This window comes from Spermophilus citellus (genome assembly GCF_964194105.1).
Source record: "Spermophilus citellus genome assembly, chromosome: 10".
NCBI lineage: Eukaryota > Metazoa > Chordata > Mammalia > Rodentia > Sciuridae > Spermophilus > Spermophilus citellus.
The window spans coordinates 70,196,033-70,213,196 of record NC_138197.1 but is presented as its reverse complement, the minus strand read 5'-3'; the positions used below and the strand labels follow the sequence as shown (position 1 = coordinate 70,213,196).

General features: G+C 40.6%; 1 protein-coding gene across 3 annotated transcripts in view; it reads right to left on the bottom strand.

The window, feature by feature from the left end:
- The window catches only part of DIP2B (disco interacting protein 2 homolog B), a 249,975-nt gene extending 238,731 nt beyond the window's left edge, over nt 1–11,244 (bottom strand). For 2 of the 3 annotated variants that reach the window (XM_081309070.1, XM_081309071.1), the window contains exon 1: nt 10,973–11,222. In XM_081309070.1, the coding sequence (XP_081165196.1) occupies nt 10,973–11,072 (100 nt within the window). In that variant the 5' untranslated portion in view covers nt 11,073–11,222. Of the gene's footprint in view, nt 1–10,972 lie in introns of all 3 variants that reach the window. The other variant, XM_081309072.1, reaches the window with a different exon arrangement.
- Nucleotides 11,245–17,164: the final 5,920 nt, after the last annotated feature.

Below are 17,164 nucleotides of genomic sequence, written 5' to 3'. Positions count from 1 at the left end.
ACTAAACTCTGTCTCAAAATAAAAATTTGGGAAAAAAAAAAAAAAGAAAGCCAGTGTTTTAGTCAGCTTTTTCACTGTTATGACGAAAGGACCCGACCAGCACAACTGTAGAGGAGAAAAGGTTTATTTAAGATCTCATAGTCTCAGAAGAGTAGCAGAAGAGTGTGGTAGAGAAAAGCAGCTCATATGATCATCAGAAAGCAGAGAGAGACTCTACTAGCCAGATACAAACATATATCACCAAGCCATGCCTCCTCCAGCCACACCCTACCACTTCAGTTACCACTCAGTTAATCCCTATCAGGGGATTAATTCACTGATTGGGTTAAGTCTCTTACAACCCAATAATTTCTCCTCTGAACCTTCTTGCCTTGTCTTACACATGAGCTTTTGGGGGACACAACATCTAAACCATAACAGCTGGGGATGTAGCTCAGTGGTAGAGCAGCACTTGCCTAGCATGCACAAGGCCCTGGATTCAATTCTCAGTCTCTCTCTCTCTCTCTCTCTTTCTCTCTCTCTCTCTTTCACACACACACACACACACACACACAAATCAAGAGGGCAAGCGTGCACAATGTTCCACAGTATCCAGTGGTACAGAGATAACTGTAAAAAAACATGCACACCACAAAGCATGTCCAGTGATACTTCATGGTATGAAAATAGAAATCATTGGGTATGCCAGGCATGGTGGCACATGCCTAATAATCTCGGCTACTCAGGAGGCTAAGGCCAGAGGATTCCAAATTGGAGGTCAGCCTCAACAATTTAGCAAGATTGTATCTCAAAAAATGTAGGTTGTGGCTCAGTGGTACAGTGCCCCTGGATTCAATGGAGGGGAGGGGATGAAGGGAAGAGGGAAAGAAAGAAATCACTGGTGGCCATGGAGACAGCTGTCTCAGAAGTTTGATGGGGCAGAATCAAAGACTGAAGAGTGGGCAAAGGTAAAAAGTAAGAAGGAAATGTAATCTACATATTCTAGGCTCTAGAGAAGAAGAGAATGCCAGCTCATGGCAATAAGTAGATTCTCATGCAAGACTGCAAGATTGTAGAATGGTTTTTTTCTTTTTCCAGATGGAAGAAACTGGAAGAAATTTAAAAGCTGAAGAGAAAGGGCTGAGAGCCAAGTATTATGTGAGAAGCTAAAGATGAGAGAGACAAGGACGAAAAACTATGAATGAATAAATCAATCAATGAAGTCAGACACTAAGATCCCAGAAGAACAGGGTTGGTAGTGACAACAGTCAGAGGAGTACACCTTAGAATAGGAAGGGGATCGTTCTTTCTACAAAGACAGAAAGAAGATAAGGGTGGGAACTGATTATTAGATAATACTGTTAAGTACTGGGGAGGGAAGCTGAGGGAGTTTGGTTTTTCCTTACAAGCTAGTGAGAATGAAAGGAGTAACAAATAGACTTGGTTCTCAACTTTGCTTCACAGTTCTTTTTAAAAAACTGATGAAAGCTGTAGACCAGCTCTCAAAAGACATACGAATTACACTCAAAATTCTGCTTCAGAGAGTTCTAGGGTCCAATGAAGTCATCCCATATATCCAAAGACTGTCAACTGGGACACTGAGGAATTACAAAGAAGTGGTTTTTCAGAACTTATCACATTCGTGGAAAAACATGCATACCACAAAGCATCTTATTCACTATAAATATAATATCATGACAATCTTCTATGATATAAACAACAAAAAGATATCCGATGTTAAAAATACAAGAGATTGGGCTGGGCTGGGGATGTGGCTCAAGTGGTAGCGCGCTCGCCTGGCATGCGTGCGGCCCGGGTTCGATCCTCAGCACCACATACCAACAAAGATGTTGTATCCGCCGAGAACTAAAAAATAAATATTTAAAAAAAAAATTATCTCTCTCTCTCCCTCTCTCTCTCTTAAAAAAAAAAAAAAAAAAGAGATTGGGCTGGGGTTGTAACTCAGCAGTAGAATGCTCGCCTAGCACGTGCGAGGCCCTGGGTTCAATCCTCAGCCCAACATAAAAATAAATAAAATGAAGGTGTTGTGTCCAACTACAACTAAAAAATAAATATTTGGGGAAAAAAAATATAAGAGATCATCTCTACCCTTACGAAACTTAGAATTTAAAGATGATGAGTAAGCCAAGAGTGGAGGCAAATGCCTATAATTCCAGCAGCTCAGGAGGCTGGGGCAGGAGGATCAAGAGTTCAAAGCCAGCCTCAGCAATAGCAAAGTGCTAAGCAACTCAGTGAGACTCTTTCTCTAAATAAAATACAGCTGGATATGTGGCTCAGTGCTTGAGTGCCCCTGAGTTCAATCCCCAATTCAAAAAATAAATAAAGACAATGAGTGACAGTCTTAGATTTAGCAATAGTTTTAAATAAAAGTAATATCTAAAAAGGTGAAAGATCCAGAGCTACAATCAGACCAGTTAGGCCTGAAGATAAATAACTCAATAAGACTGATGGCAAATCAAACCAAAGAAAAAGAGGATGCAAGAAAACATTTGGAGGAGGAACCAAAAGGATGTGTTCAATAAGCACAAACAGGGGACTAAGAGTCTAAAACTATTTGAAGTCTCTAAACATCTGCATGTGCCTTTTTTCCCCCTCAGCGCTGGGGATTGAACCCAGGTCCTAACACATGCTAAGAAAGGACTAAGCTACATTCCCAGCACATATTATTTTGAAACAGGGTCTAAGTTGCCCAGACTGGCCACAAACTTGTGATCTTCCTGCCTCAGCTTAAATAGCTGGAATTACAGGTATGCACCACCACGCCCAACTACATAAGGCTTTTCACAGCTTAGAGATACTTGTATCTCAGAAACCATGCTTGCATGTCAAAGTTATTTGTAAAACTCAGAAATGTGCATATGTCAAATGTCTATAGGAAACATTTGGTAGAGCGTGTGCCTCACATGCCCAAGGCCATGAGTTCACTACAAACCAGCCACCCTTTTTTGCTCCAGTCAACTGCTTGTAGTAACCCAACATGTGTTGCACTAAAGATGTAGGCTGCTGAAAGGAACAACCAATGGTGAAATGAAGCCTTACTTTAAAAAAATATATTCACAAATTGATTGTATTCTCGCTTCACATAACTGTATTCTACTAAGTAGCACAAGATATTACAAACAGCCAAGTGAGGGGGCATCCATTTATTATCAGGAGCAATAAAAATTAAAATGCTGATTGTTCCTTCCATGCCATACTATACTCAGCTTTCTTATCTCATGGTAAACTTCCTTACAACTCTAAGGAGGGTGTCAGTCCTTTTGTAAAATAGAAAAAGAAATTAAAACCAGGGAGGCCACAGAACTAATAAGTGGTACAGCCAGGAGGTGGACCAAGGCCCAAAAGATGCCAAAACATGTTTCTCAAATGATTATACAACCCCACCTTATGCCAAAATCATGTCTAAGACAGACAATTCGTATCAAATTGAACTCAACTCATCAAAAACTTACTGCTCTCCTAAAACAATATAAGAAAGACATAGTTGTAAGTTACTTAAAAAGTTTCACATAAATAACTTCTATAGGGGTGCACATTAAGGTAAAATAATTAGAAAATATGTGTTTGACAACAAAACATAGACTGGAACTACTGTAAGGTTTGAGACAAGGGAGATGACAGTGGTCAGGGATTGGTTTATTTTAAAAAGGTAATATACTTAAACCAGGAGCAGTGGTGCACTCCTGTAATCCCAGCAGCTCAGGAAGCTGAGTCAGGTGGGTCACAAGTTCAAAGCCAGCCTCAGCAAAAGTAAGGTGCTAAGCAATGCAGTGAGACCCCTGTCTCTAAATAAAATACAAATTGGGTCTGGGGATGTGGCTCAGTGGTCAAGTGCCCCTGAGTTTAATTCCGGGTGCAAAAAAAAAAAAAAAAAGGTAATACTTAAGCTGAACTCCTATAGAATTGTGAGATATGCACAAAGAAGGAGGAGCATTTCAAAGAGTATTCCTGAATCAGTCACAAAAGTGATAAACAGAATTATAGGAATTATATGGGACAAACAGCCTTTTAGTCAAACATCTGAACTTTTTTTTTTTTAAAAAGGGCTTTTTTTTTTTTAAAGAGAGAGTGAGAGAGGAGAGAGAGAGATTTTTTTAATTTTTTTTTTTTTTTTTTTTTTTAGTTCTCAGCGGACACAACATCTTTGTTGGTATGTGGTGCTGAGGATCAAACCCGGGCCGCACGCATTCCAGGCGAGCGCGCTACCGCTTGAGCCACATCCCCAGCCCAAACATCTGAACTTTCAACCCTGAAGTAGTAGGCCTTACTAGGGCCAGGAAAGAAAGTAGTAACCAAGTGCTGGGCAAAAAGTGATGGGTTAGTGTTTATTTAATTCAAAAATCCAGCTCAGTGCTATGGGGCTGTCAAACAACCAGATTAACTTCTCAAAATACAAACCAGAACTAAAATATCCAAACAAATGCCAACCTTTTCAATAAGGTGAACTGTTCTTCCATGAACCTATCACTTCTCTTCTGGAACTGCCATCAAAACCAGTTTATAATCATCCTAATTTTTTGACAGTAACAACTAAAACCAGTTTATAATGAAATTTTCAGTTGCAATTAGTTTGGGCTCCAAAAGAATATAACCCAACTTTTTTCTACTCGACTCCAAGTACCATGTAACATGAAATATTACCCTCAAAGAATTAAAATTTTCCATCATGAGGATTTTCAAAGGAATGTGGGATATAGCTCACATTATAAAGGGCTGGGGATATAGCTCAGATGGTAGAGTGCATGCCTCACATGCACAAGGCCCTGAGTTCACTCCCCGGCACCAGAAAAAATAAAAGGAATGTGTCGTAGGCTCTCATAGTTCCCAAAGACACATTCCAACTTAAGAAGAATACAGCCCACCAAATTTTAGGAGGCAGATAACTTGGATAAATGCCCCTTTTTGGTTATTTAAAAATGTATGGGGGGCTGGGATTGTGGCTCAGCGGTAGAGCACTCGCCTAGCATGTGTGAGGCACTGGGTTCGATTCTCAGCACTGCATATAAATAAATGAATAAAATAAAGGTCCATCAATGTCTAAAAAAAAATTTTTTTTTAAATGTATGGAGAGGGCTGGGGATGTGGCTCAAGCGGTAGCGCGCTCGCCTGGCATGCGTGCGGCCCGGGTTCGATCCTCAGCACCACATACCAACAAAGATGTTGTGTCCACCGAAAACTAAAAAAAAAATAAATATTAAAATTCTCTCTCTCGCGCACTCTCTCTCTCTCTCTTAAAAAAAAAAAATGTATGGAGGATGCTGGGGTTGTGGCTCAGTGGTACAGTGCTTGCCTAGCATGTGTGAGGCACTGGGTTCAACCCTCAACACCACATTAAAATAAAGGCATTGTGCGCATCTACAAATGAAAAACAAATTTTTTTTTTAATGTATAAAGGGTCTGGAATTGTCAGTGATAAATCACTTGCCTAATACTAAGGCACTGGGTTTGATCCTTAGCATCACATAAAAATAAATCAATAAAATAAAGGTATGTGTCTATCTACAACTAAAAATATTTTTTAAAAATGTATAGGGCTGGGGGGTATATATAGCTCCATGGTAGAGCACTTGCCTAGCATGCAGCAAAATAATAATTAAAATTAAAATCTACACTCCTTTTTTCTTTAATAATACCAGCATCAGGTATTACAAATGCTTAGATGTAACTTTAGAATACATGTATATCTAATGAATCCATGACTATGTTACATATTTGGAGAGAAGTGACCCTGTTTCCCATTATATGTAGAACAGGAAGGATTTTTTCTGGTGGCTTAAGTTTACTTGCTTTTTTTCTTTTTCTTTTTTTTTTGTACCAGAGATTGAACCGAGGGTTGCTTGACCATTTAACTGAGCCACATCCCCATCCCTTTTTATATTTTATTTTTAGAGACAGGGTCTCATTGAGTTGCTCAGGACCTCACTAAGATGCTGAGGCTGGCTCTGAAATCAAGATCCTCCTGTCTCAACCTCCTAAGCCACTAGGATTACAGGCATGTTCCACTGCACCCCACTTCTTGCCCACTTCTTTTTTAAAATTCTTTAACATATATTTTTAGTTGTTGATGGACCTTTATTTTAGTCATTTATTTATATGTGATGCTGAGAATTGAACCCAATGCCTCAACATGCTAGGAAAGTATTCTGTCACTCAGCCACAACCCCAGCCCCTACTTACCCACTTCTAAGACTAAAATACAAACTATATCCAGCACCTTTTATATATTTTTTTCAGTTGTAAATGGACATAATACCTTTATTTTATTTTATTTATCTTTATGTGGTGCTAAGGATGGAACCCAGTGCCTCGTAAATGATAGGCAAGCACTCTACCACTAAGCTACAACCCCAGCCCTATCCAGCATCTTTTACTTTCTTCTTCAACTTTGCTACCCATTCCTGAAAAGAATTCCCTGAAACTCCTAAGAAGCAGACTTCTCTTATGCAGTCACTTCCATGCTTTAAGGACCACAGATCTATGTAATGAAAGAGGCAGAGAAAGGGAGGATGTGATACTGTTTGTTGTTTGTGTTCAGAGAAGTGTTCAAATAAGAAAAGGGCGTATCCCTTCCGGTAATGGCTATTTTTCTTAAATACCTTTCCAGTTGTCATCTTTGGACTGTTCTCAGATACTGAAAGACTTTAGCTCCTTCTGCCCTGCCACAAGTATGGCATTAACATCCTTCTTTCCTTTGCCCTTATGACTGAACTGCACAGACTAAAGCATATCCTTGTCTACTAACTATGCAATTCAATCCTGTATTCTATGCTCTTTCTTCTTCACAATTACAGAGCAGAGAGTTTCCTCTTTTCTTAGAAGGCACCTTTTGTATATATCTCTATCAAAGTCTCCTGCAGTTTTGTTGGTATTTTTAAGTGATTTCCCTACCAAAATCAGAGCTCCCTGAAAGCTGGCACAGTATCCTGCTCACCTCTGCATCCCTTGCACAGAGTAGGCACAAAATATATGTCAGCTGAACTGTATGCAGGCTTGTTGGATTTGAAAGAGATTTCAGAAATAGAATCAACAGGACTATTCGGAATTGTGGTATAAAACTGGTAGTGTTGCCTTAGAGTAAAAAACAGTTAATAGCTTGTGCAATAACAGCACAGATATTTAAATCATTCAGATGTCATAATATATGGCAGCCTGAGATAATGGCACTTATTAGATGTGCAACATTAGAAAAAAAAATTTTGATTCCAGATTTTACCTTTTGTTAAACCAGAAAGTTTTCTCAAGCCTTTCTACCTAATCACTATTCTAACACCTATTTATTCTAATCACAAAATTTAATGAAGCTCAAATGAAAATGCATACAAAAATCATTATATTTAAACAATGCATATGTATAGAGACGTTATGAATAAAGTTCAGATAACAGAGCTTATTATCAAATAATATATGTAGATCATGAAAATTTTCAGTCATAGGAATACGTGTAAAAACCTACTATTTATTCAACTCATCCATCAAAAAATTTGTGATTATGTATAAATTTAATTACTAAATGATTCTCCAGTTTCAACCTGTTCTTTTTAATGCAAAAGCAGGGTTTTTGTTTTGTTTTTAATATTTATTTTTTAGTTATAGTTGGACACAATATCTTTATTTCACTTATTTACTTTTTTGTGGTGCTGAGGATTGAACCCAGGGTCCAGTACTTGCGAGGCGAGCGTTCTAGCGCTCTACCGCTGAGCCACAACACCCCCCTACCTCATCCCCCCACCCCAGCAGGTTTTAACCACAAATTCCATGCTGATCTCCCTGAAGCACAGATATCACAAGGTTCTGTAACACGCTCTGCGGCAAAAAGCCCAAAGGAGGCACCAACCTGCTTTTTAGGACAGAGTTGGCTGATCTATGACCAAAGCTGCAGTTGAAAGCACAGGTAAGCACAAAGAAAATTCTTTAACTGTATATGGCTCAGACTATCCCTATGATTAAGACCAACTATAGTCTTTCAAACCTAAAAAAAAAAAAAAAAAAAAAAGGATAAAATAGAGAAATGAATGTACCAATGCCACAAACACAGTTACAATCATCTTTTTTTTAGTTTTCGGCAGACACAACATCTTTATTTGTATGTGGTGCTGAGGATCGAATGCAGGCCGCACGCATGCCAGGCGAGCATGCCACTACCTGAGCCACATCCCCAGCCCCAGTTACAATCATCTTTTTAAAAAAAAAAAAAAAAAAGTACTTTCATCAAACCAGTAATTATGGAGAAAATGTAAACAAAGGTTAGTTCAAAATATGCTATAGATGTCACAAATAACATCACAGATGTGGGGGTGGGTTTTTTGTTTTGTTTTAACTTCACTTGAATTCCTAACGTCTACCTACCTACAAGTCAACCGTCTTGAAGCAAGAAAGGCAAACAGATAACCAATATGCTGACACTGCAAGACCAAGGTTTTTCAAATGTAATTTATCCAGTTAACAAAAAAAAAAATACAGGATAATACAATATAAATCCATAAAAAACAAATACAGGGCTGGGGTTGTGGCTCAGTGATAAGAGCACTTGACTAGCATGTGTGAGGCACTGGGTTCACTTCTCAGTACTGCATATAAATAAATGGATAAACTAAAGTTCCATCAATAACTAAAAAAAAAATTAAAAAAAAATACAAGCTAAGTCATGTGCCAACCAAAATAATACTACATAGGAAAACAAACCATGCACTTGTCCTCAAAAATGTTTAAGCCTTGACTCTCACAGTTTGTAAGAGTTTCACATCTTTCTGAAGGAGAGAAAGGTGAGCTAATCAGTTGTGGGTCCTAGAAATAGTTCCTCAGAATACTTCTAGAGATGTCTAGAAATACCCAGAGATGTAAACAATAATCAGCTGGAAGCAGATAAGCATCAAGAATAAGAAACTCCCAGGATTTCCCTTTCCATGTGAAAGCAATCAACTCCTATTTTTAATCTCCCTCTGATGCAAATATCTAGTGAAATCTCTCTCTTTCTACCTCATCAAAGCAAGCTGATTTACTACTATGAAGTAACTATTTTAAAAGATTTGAATGGGATGGCACTAAGGTGCAGGCTTGTAATCCCAGCAGTTCCAGAGGCTGAGGCAGAAGAACTGCAAGTTCAAAGCCAGCCTCAGCAATTAAACACTAAGCAATTTAGTGAGACCCTGTCTCTAAATAATATAAAAAAGGGTTGGGGATATGACTCAGTGATTAAGTGCCCCTGGGTTCAATCCCCAGTTCCAACAAAAATAAAAGTATCTTAAAATGAAGAATTGATGATAATGCAAAAACCCCTCAATTTCAGAGAAAAAAAAAAAAACTTGGAAAAATTTACATTTTCACAAATTAAGGCTAAGTCATTCAAATCTATCACAACTGGTCCACCTGATGAATATTTCTTTCTTTCTTTTTTTTTTTTTTAGAGAGAGAATTTTTTAATATTTATTTTTTTATTTTTCGGTGGACACTACATCTTTATGTTGGAAGCCAAGCATAGTGGTGCACAGCTGTAATCTCAGCAACTGAAGGCTAAAACAGGAGGATCTAAGTTCAAAGCCAGCCTTAGCAACTTAGAAAGGCCCTAGGTAATTTAGGAGACCCTGTTTCAAAAATAAAAATAAAAAGGGCTGGGGATGTGGCTCCAAGCACTCCAGGATTAAATTCCCACTACCTCTCCCCAAAGAAAGTTGGTAATCATATGTAGTTGGTAATTAAGTGTAGAAAACCACATCTCCCTCCCTATACACTGGAAAAGCCTAGAAAGGTTATTAAAAATAATTAACTCAATGTCTGCACAGATTTATAACACTCAAATCTACTTCTGTTTTTTCATTCTAAAGGATTCTGAAAGGGGGAGGGGGTTTATGCCTTGATAAATGTATGAAAAGTCACAACTCTCCTGGGAATCTGTCACGTTCTTCTTTTCCAATCAACAGTTTTTAATTCACTTGAAAAATGCTAGTGAAGAGGGCCTTTGGCAAGGAACTCAAGAATTTGCAACTCTGGAGACACCACCAAAGTACTGATACCAAGCTTGGAGAAAATGCTGCTTTTGTCTGAGAGGCGGCCTGTGATAAAAACAGGAACTTTACAGAGAACTGATCACAACTGCACATAAGCCTGATCACATGCCCACAACAGAGCACTGTTTCTCTCATTATTTTCAAGGGACTTTTCTAGTAACAGTGGCTTGATTTATCCCATTTCTTTAAATTTTCAAAATAAATCCAACCCTCCTTGTACCAATCCATTGTCAAAAGAAAGAGGTCGCGAGCCAGGATTTCCATTTAATCAGTAGCCACCTCTTTCTCCCTCTTCGAAGATTCTAAAAGGTAATCAAATGCGGAAAATTCAGCCCAAAGATAGCCACCAGGAAAAAGCCCTGATGACAAAGGTGTCTAAAGGCAGCACCGTGGGTCCCTCTGGGTTAGTACCACTGCTTGCAACCTCCCTAGGACCTTCAATGTCTCCCTCGCTCCTATCTCACTTGAGTCACTGGGGAGGCACCTCGCACTTTTTGAGAAAGAAGAAATGCTGCTGCGGCTTTCCCACGTTTCTGTTTGTCTGTCTCTTTCTCTCTGGGGAAGGAGGAATGGATCAAGGCGTGGGGCCCTCCAGGAAGAAGGCAGAAAGGAGAAAGGTGTCAGCCACCCTCCTCGCAACCACCCGTCCCCCCACACACACACCAGCCCAGAAACCCGGGCACAGACTGGAGCTTTGTGTAGGGTTGAGGGGGCAGGGAACGCAGAAACGGCACCGGTCCAGGCGGAACCTCTCCCCCAAGCCCCGCTTGGCCCCCTCCAAGGGAAAACAATGAAAGCCACGGGAAACACTTCGCAGTGTAGAAAGGAAGGAGTACGGTATGGAGCTTGGCCAGATTCCCTGCGCCCTCGCCCCTCGCCACGCCGCTGCCAGGGCGCGCGACGGTGACCTGCCTCCGGACGCCCACCGAACCCGCAGGCCCGGCGCCCGCTCCTCTCCAGGATCCTACCCTCTGAGAGCTCCAGCTCCAGTTCCGCCAGCTGCGCCCGCACTTCAGGAGGCAGCGCAGCCACTGCCGCCGGCGAGGGCTCCAGGCCTCGCTCCGCCATCCCGGCTCCGCCAACCACACTCCGGAAGACGAGAGAGGGGGCCGAAGAAGGGACGGACTGACGCGGGCCCACACCCGGGTTACAGAATCCGGCTCCGGCCGCTGAGAGCCACCAGCACCACCACCGCCGCCGCCGCCGCCATGAGCGAGGGTCACGTGAGCGCGCGGCCCCGCCCCCGGGCTGAAGGACGTACTGCCTCCGAGGTGCTGTGAAGTCCAAGACGCGTAGGCTTACGGCGCCCTCTACAGGGAGTTGCTGGAGCGGTCTCCCAGGTCCCCCTCCGGAATTCTACGCGAAAAGGGCTCACGTTCCGGATGTCGGCTTTACAGCCGCGTAGAATCTCCGCATTTATCTTTTATGAATTCGAGAGCAAGCTTTCGGGAGTCCGGATGTTACTTTCTGCAGTCCTCCTCACTTTAAGTATGCCTTTGTCCTTTCCTGTCCTTCATTTCCTCTACTGAACACCTATCCATTTATAAAGACCTGCTCCACATCCTTCGCTGTAACTTCCCTGATTCTGCTAGGAGTGCTTTTGTCTCTATACGGATTTGGGCTTTTAAAACACTAGAGAGGGAAACCCGCTTCCTCTGGCCTAGATTTCTAACGATTTACAAGATACTTTAGCCTTTTCTTTACCATTTTATCCCCCTCAGTACATGACCTAGTAGGTGTTCCAAAAATATTAACGTAAGGCGGGCGCTTTGGCTCACGCCTGTAATCCAAGCGGCTCTGGAGACTGAGATAGGAGGATCGCAAATTCAAGACCAGCCTCAGCAACTTAGCAAGACCCTAAGCAAATCAGCGAAACCCTGTCTTTAAATAAAATATTTAAAAGGACTGGAGATGTGACTCAGTGGTTAAAAGCCTCTAGGTTCAATCACAGTTCAAAAAATAATAATAATTTAATGGAAGAGTATTAACATTGGTGCATTTTTACCCGGAACCACTGGGACAGGTGCTTTTTTTTAAATTGATTTTATTTTTTAAATACATGACTGGAATGCATTACAATTCTTTTTACACATATAGAGCACAATTTTTCATATATCTGTTTGTATATAAAGTATGTTCACACCAATTAACATGTCTTCATACATGTACTTTGGGTAATGTCCATCACATTCCACCATCATTGCTAACCTCCTTCCCCCTCCCTTCCCCTACCACCCCTCTGTCTTTCTACCCTACTATGGGTCAGTCACCTTATATCAGAGAAACAATTCAGCATTTGTTTTTTGGGGATTGGCTAACTTCACTTAACATTATTTTCTCTAGCGCCATCCATTCACCTGCAAAGGGACAGATGCTTTAATTGCCATTTATAGTATTTTGTTTATAATATTGAAAAATTTGTCATGGAGATGATTGTTTTATTGACCTATTTTTTTTCTCCCACAATTTGAGGGAATTTGTGTTTCCACTTCCTTTTCTTGTTGATTCAGAATTGGTCCTTTCAGAAACCAGGCCCCAACATGTATTCACTAGAAGTTCTAGATGGTATTTATATTATTTATGGGCTGGAACAAAAACTAAAAGGAAAAAAAAACACTCAAGGATTTCTGCTTGAAAGAAGGGGAATATGACATCATGGCTGATAGAGGGGTGGACCTTGAAGGGGGTTGAACCTAGCGGGGGCTTAACCACTGACCCACATCCCCAAGCCATATGTGTGTGTGTGTGTGTGTGTGTGTGTGTGTGTGTGTGTCACTGAGTTACTTAGGGCCTCTCTAAGTTGCTAAGGCTGGCTTTGAACTCTTGAGCCTCCTTCCTGCCTCAGCCTCCCACACTGCTGGGATTACAGGCCTGAGCCACCACATGAAGTCTTTTAACTTAAAACAATGTAAGTAGAATCTGTGGGGCAATGTGTATATGTCCTGTGATTTACATTAGAACTGTTGAGTGTTTTTTAAAAAGCAATTAACCCACTGACATTCCTTCCTTGAAAGAATGAAGTCCATGTCTTTTCCCCTGAATCTGGATAATCATATGAAGGTTTGACCAATAGAATAAGGTAGAAATGGGGCTGGAGATGTGGCTCAAGCAGTAGCGCTATCGCCTGGCATGCGTGCGGCCCGGGTTCGATCCTCAGCACCACATACCAACAAAGATGTTGTGTCCGCCGAGAACTAAAAATAAATATTAAAAATTCTCTCTCTCTCTCTCTCTCTCTCTCTCTCCCCTCTCACTCTCTCTTTAAAAAAAAAATATTAAAATTCTCTCTCTCTCTCTCCCTCTCTCACTCTCTCTTTAAAAAAAAAAAAAAAGAATATGGTAGAAATGATACTCTGTGACTTACAAGATTAGGTCCTAGAAGACTGTGCAGCTTCCACTGGTTCTCTGGAAATGCTCACTCTTCAAGAAACCTCTCCCAGATTGATCTTCCCCACCCCAACCCCCACCTCTTTCTCTTTCTTTCCCTCTTCCCATCCCATCCCAGCAACCTTGCTGGGAGAAGCCTAAGCCATATGGAATACCATGTGAGGTGCTCTGCCCAACAGCCCCAGCTAAGCCCAGATTTCTAGTTCATCCTATCCCAGGGTGAAGAAGCTTCCAGGTGGTTCCAGGTCTGGACATTTGTCTTCCCGGTTGAGTCTAGACTATGTGGAACAGAGACAGACCATCCTTTTGTGCCTTGTCCAAATTCTTGTGAACATAATAAAATGGTCTTCCTTTTATATCACTAAGCTTGGAGTGGTTTGATACACAGCAATAGATTACCAGCGGGGCTCAGCAGACATTCTTGTTTACCATCCCAGCAGCCCTGCTCTCCCCTTTTTCCTTGTCAGTAAACCATACCAACCCCTACTGAGGCTAAACATAACAAAATACTCACTTTCCCACCCTCCTTGGCAGGTATATGAGAGAACTACAAATGGGAGCATTTGGGGAGGATTTTCTTCCCTGGTGGGAAATGCACAGGAAAAACTTCCTTTCCCTTCCCTTCTGTCTTTGGATATTGTTCAGTTAAGCGTACCAGTAAAAAGGGGGAAACCAAACCACAGAGACATCACGAAGAACTTCACAGAATTAGTCTGCCAAAATAATGAGTCCTAAAGCCACCTACATTGGACTTCTTGTTATATAAGAAAACAAGTTTAAACCTCTTTTATTTGAACAGTCTCCTGCTTACTGACTAAAACCTCCCATCTGATACTGAATTTGTTACCAAAAATGGAATATCACAAGTGAACAAAAAGTTGCAAGGTGTCTTATAAATTGTTAGCATGCAGGTCACATGTAGACTGAAAATTCAGGATTTGGGGCCTGAATTGACTACTTAATGAGGTTTTCATTAAATTCATACAAAAAGTAAACAGTCTGGAGATGTCCCAACTGATGACAAGGGGAAAGCTTTTCAGGCTAAAACCTAGGTTGACAGATGTAGCTTTGTTGGTTTGGGGAAGTCCTCTTCTCCCTCCCCCCACCCTCCTCCCCCCTCCCCCCCCCATTAAGTATTTATTGGTTCATTGCATTTTAAGGTTTAGAGAAGTTCTGGCATCAGTCTTAATTTGATTCAGGCTCAGATGACATCAGAATGTGTTTTTTTAATATTTATTTTTTTTACTTGTATTTGGATATAATATCTTTATTTATTTATTTTTTAATTTGGTGCTGAGGATCGAACCCAGGGCCCCAAACGTGCTACACGAATGATCTAACACTGAGCCACAACCCCAGCCCCCAGAATGTGTTTTCTTCCCATCTTTCTTCCATTATGTGTGTTTAATTCCTTTTAAGATCCACGTGATAGTTTCCAGAAGTACTTGGATCATACTCCATTTTTAACTTTTTTTTTTAGTTGTAAATGGACATAGTACCTTTCTATTTTAATTATTTATTTGTTTTAATGTGGTGCTGAAGATTGAACCCAATGTCTCACACCTGCCAGGCAAGTACCCTTACTACTGAGCTACAATGCCAGCCCTGGATCATACTCTTCTATAGGTTCCAGTCCATCCTAAGAGAATTCACCTTTGCCTTGGAGTTCCAGCCAGAGCACAGAAGTTAGTGCTTACTGGCTCAGATTGGAGGAAGTCAAGTTCTTCTACTTCCAAGGTCAAGTAAGGATAAACAAAAGCAAGAATATGAGAGATTTAACATCTGATAAAATTGAAAAGATTGGGGCTTCAAATCTCTGAAGAACCTCAGGACCTCTTATTAAACATCCTTTGTTAGGTGAAGGGGGTGAACTTAGTAATGAAGGGAAACCTGACAGGAAAGATTAGAGTAAGGGTGAAATTCTCTCCCTGATGTTATTAACTCGAATTGTCTCAAGGAACAGACCTGTAAATGGAAGAAGGATGATTCACTGAGGACCACAGCTATGAGGCACAAATTCTTCTGCTCATCCAATAGAAAAACAAGGTGTATCAGATATATAACACTAAATTTTCCCACTAGTTACATGCTGTATAAAAAGACAGCATATTTCAATTTCTAATAGCCACATTTCAAGTGTTCCAATAATTTCATGAGGTTAGTGGCTAGAGTGATTGCCTGGCATGAATAAGGCCCTGAGTTCAATCTCCAGCACCAAAAGGAAAAAGAAAAAAAAAAAAAAAAAACTGGGTATGATGGCGCACTTCTGTAATCTTCTGTAATCTCAACAGCTCAGGAGGTTGAGGCAGGAGGATCCCAAGTTCCAGGCCATCATGTGCAATTTAGAGAAAAATAAAAGGCCTAGGGATGTAACTTAGTGGTAAAGTACCCCTGGAATCAATCCCCAGTACGGGGGTGGGGGGGGAGGGAGAGAGAGAGAGAGAGAGATTGAGATCTTTATCTACTTTATTTGCACAAGGGATTGACTAGATTAGATAGTCCAAATTCCCACTGAAGATTTTGCAGCCCCAAATACTCCATACCTAGCTTTAACTGACTGTAAACTAAAGCAACCCCTAAGCTTCAAGCTCTCACCAAAAGGAAGACAGATGCCAAAGCTTTCCAGTCCCCAAGAAGGACATATACCTAAAACATATAAGGTATGTTCATGAAGGATACTAAAACATTATAACTAAGACATTCCCAGAAGTCAGAACCAGAGGTTGCCCAACTAAACTAACACTTTTACTCCATTTGTCAGGGTATGGTATCCTAACTAGTACTGTCAGGCACAGTCATAGCTTGTTTTTACTTCCTTGGGTATATCCCCCTAGATATATTTTTGATTTGATCATGTAGCTTGCTTTGACAGATGAGATAAAAGCAAACATAACACAGAGACTTGGAAAGTGCTTGGGTATTGAATCTTGCTTCCTCTCTACTTGTGGAAACTCTCAGACCATTATCAAGGTTATCATGTAAATGAATGTAAGCTAGCCTACTAGATGAGAACAGATATGTTCAGTTATTCTAATTATCCTAAGCAACAACCAGCCACTGCTAAGCATTTGGGGCCATAGACGACTGCTTGTTGATCACAAATCCATGAACAAGCCCTGCTGAATTCAGCCCAAATGCCCATCCCAGAGTTGTGAGCAAGAAAACGGTTGCTATTTTAAGTTATTAAATTTTGTCAGCTTATTACACAGTAAAAGTTGATTTAAAAAGATAGTATACCAGGCACATCGGCAAATGTCTATAATTCCATCTTCTCGAGAGACTGAGGCAGGAAGATTGAAAGTTCAAAGCTGACCTGGAGAATTTAGTGAAACCCTGTCTTGAAATAAAATAAGAAGGTTTGGGGATGTAGCTCAGAGGTAGACGGCTTCTGTATTAGATACCCAGTTTCACAAAAGCATAAAGAAAAATCTTTTACCATATGGACTATCGGGAACATATACTATCCAAATCGTAACACCGGTTATATACAAAATCTCCTAGGGAACATAACAGATAAAAATCTATGCCTGTACTTTTAAAAAGTCCAACTTAAATAGTTGGGAGTAAGACATAGATATTTTCTTTAAAAGTTCTTCACGAAAATCTAATGTATAGCTAGATTTGAGATCCAATCCAATTCATAAGGTAATTGAAACCCAAAGAAAAGAAATGTAATGTGATAATGGCGATGCAGGGGGGGGCCGAGGGGGGCACGAGAGGAATGGAGGAACTTTAGATAGGGCAAAGGGGAGGGGAGGGAAAGGAGGGGGCAA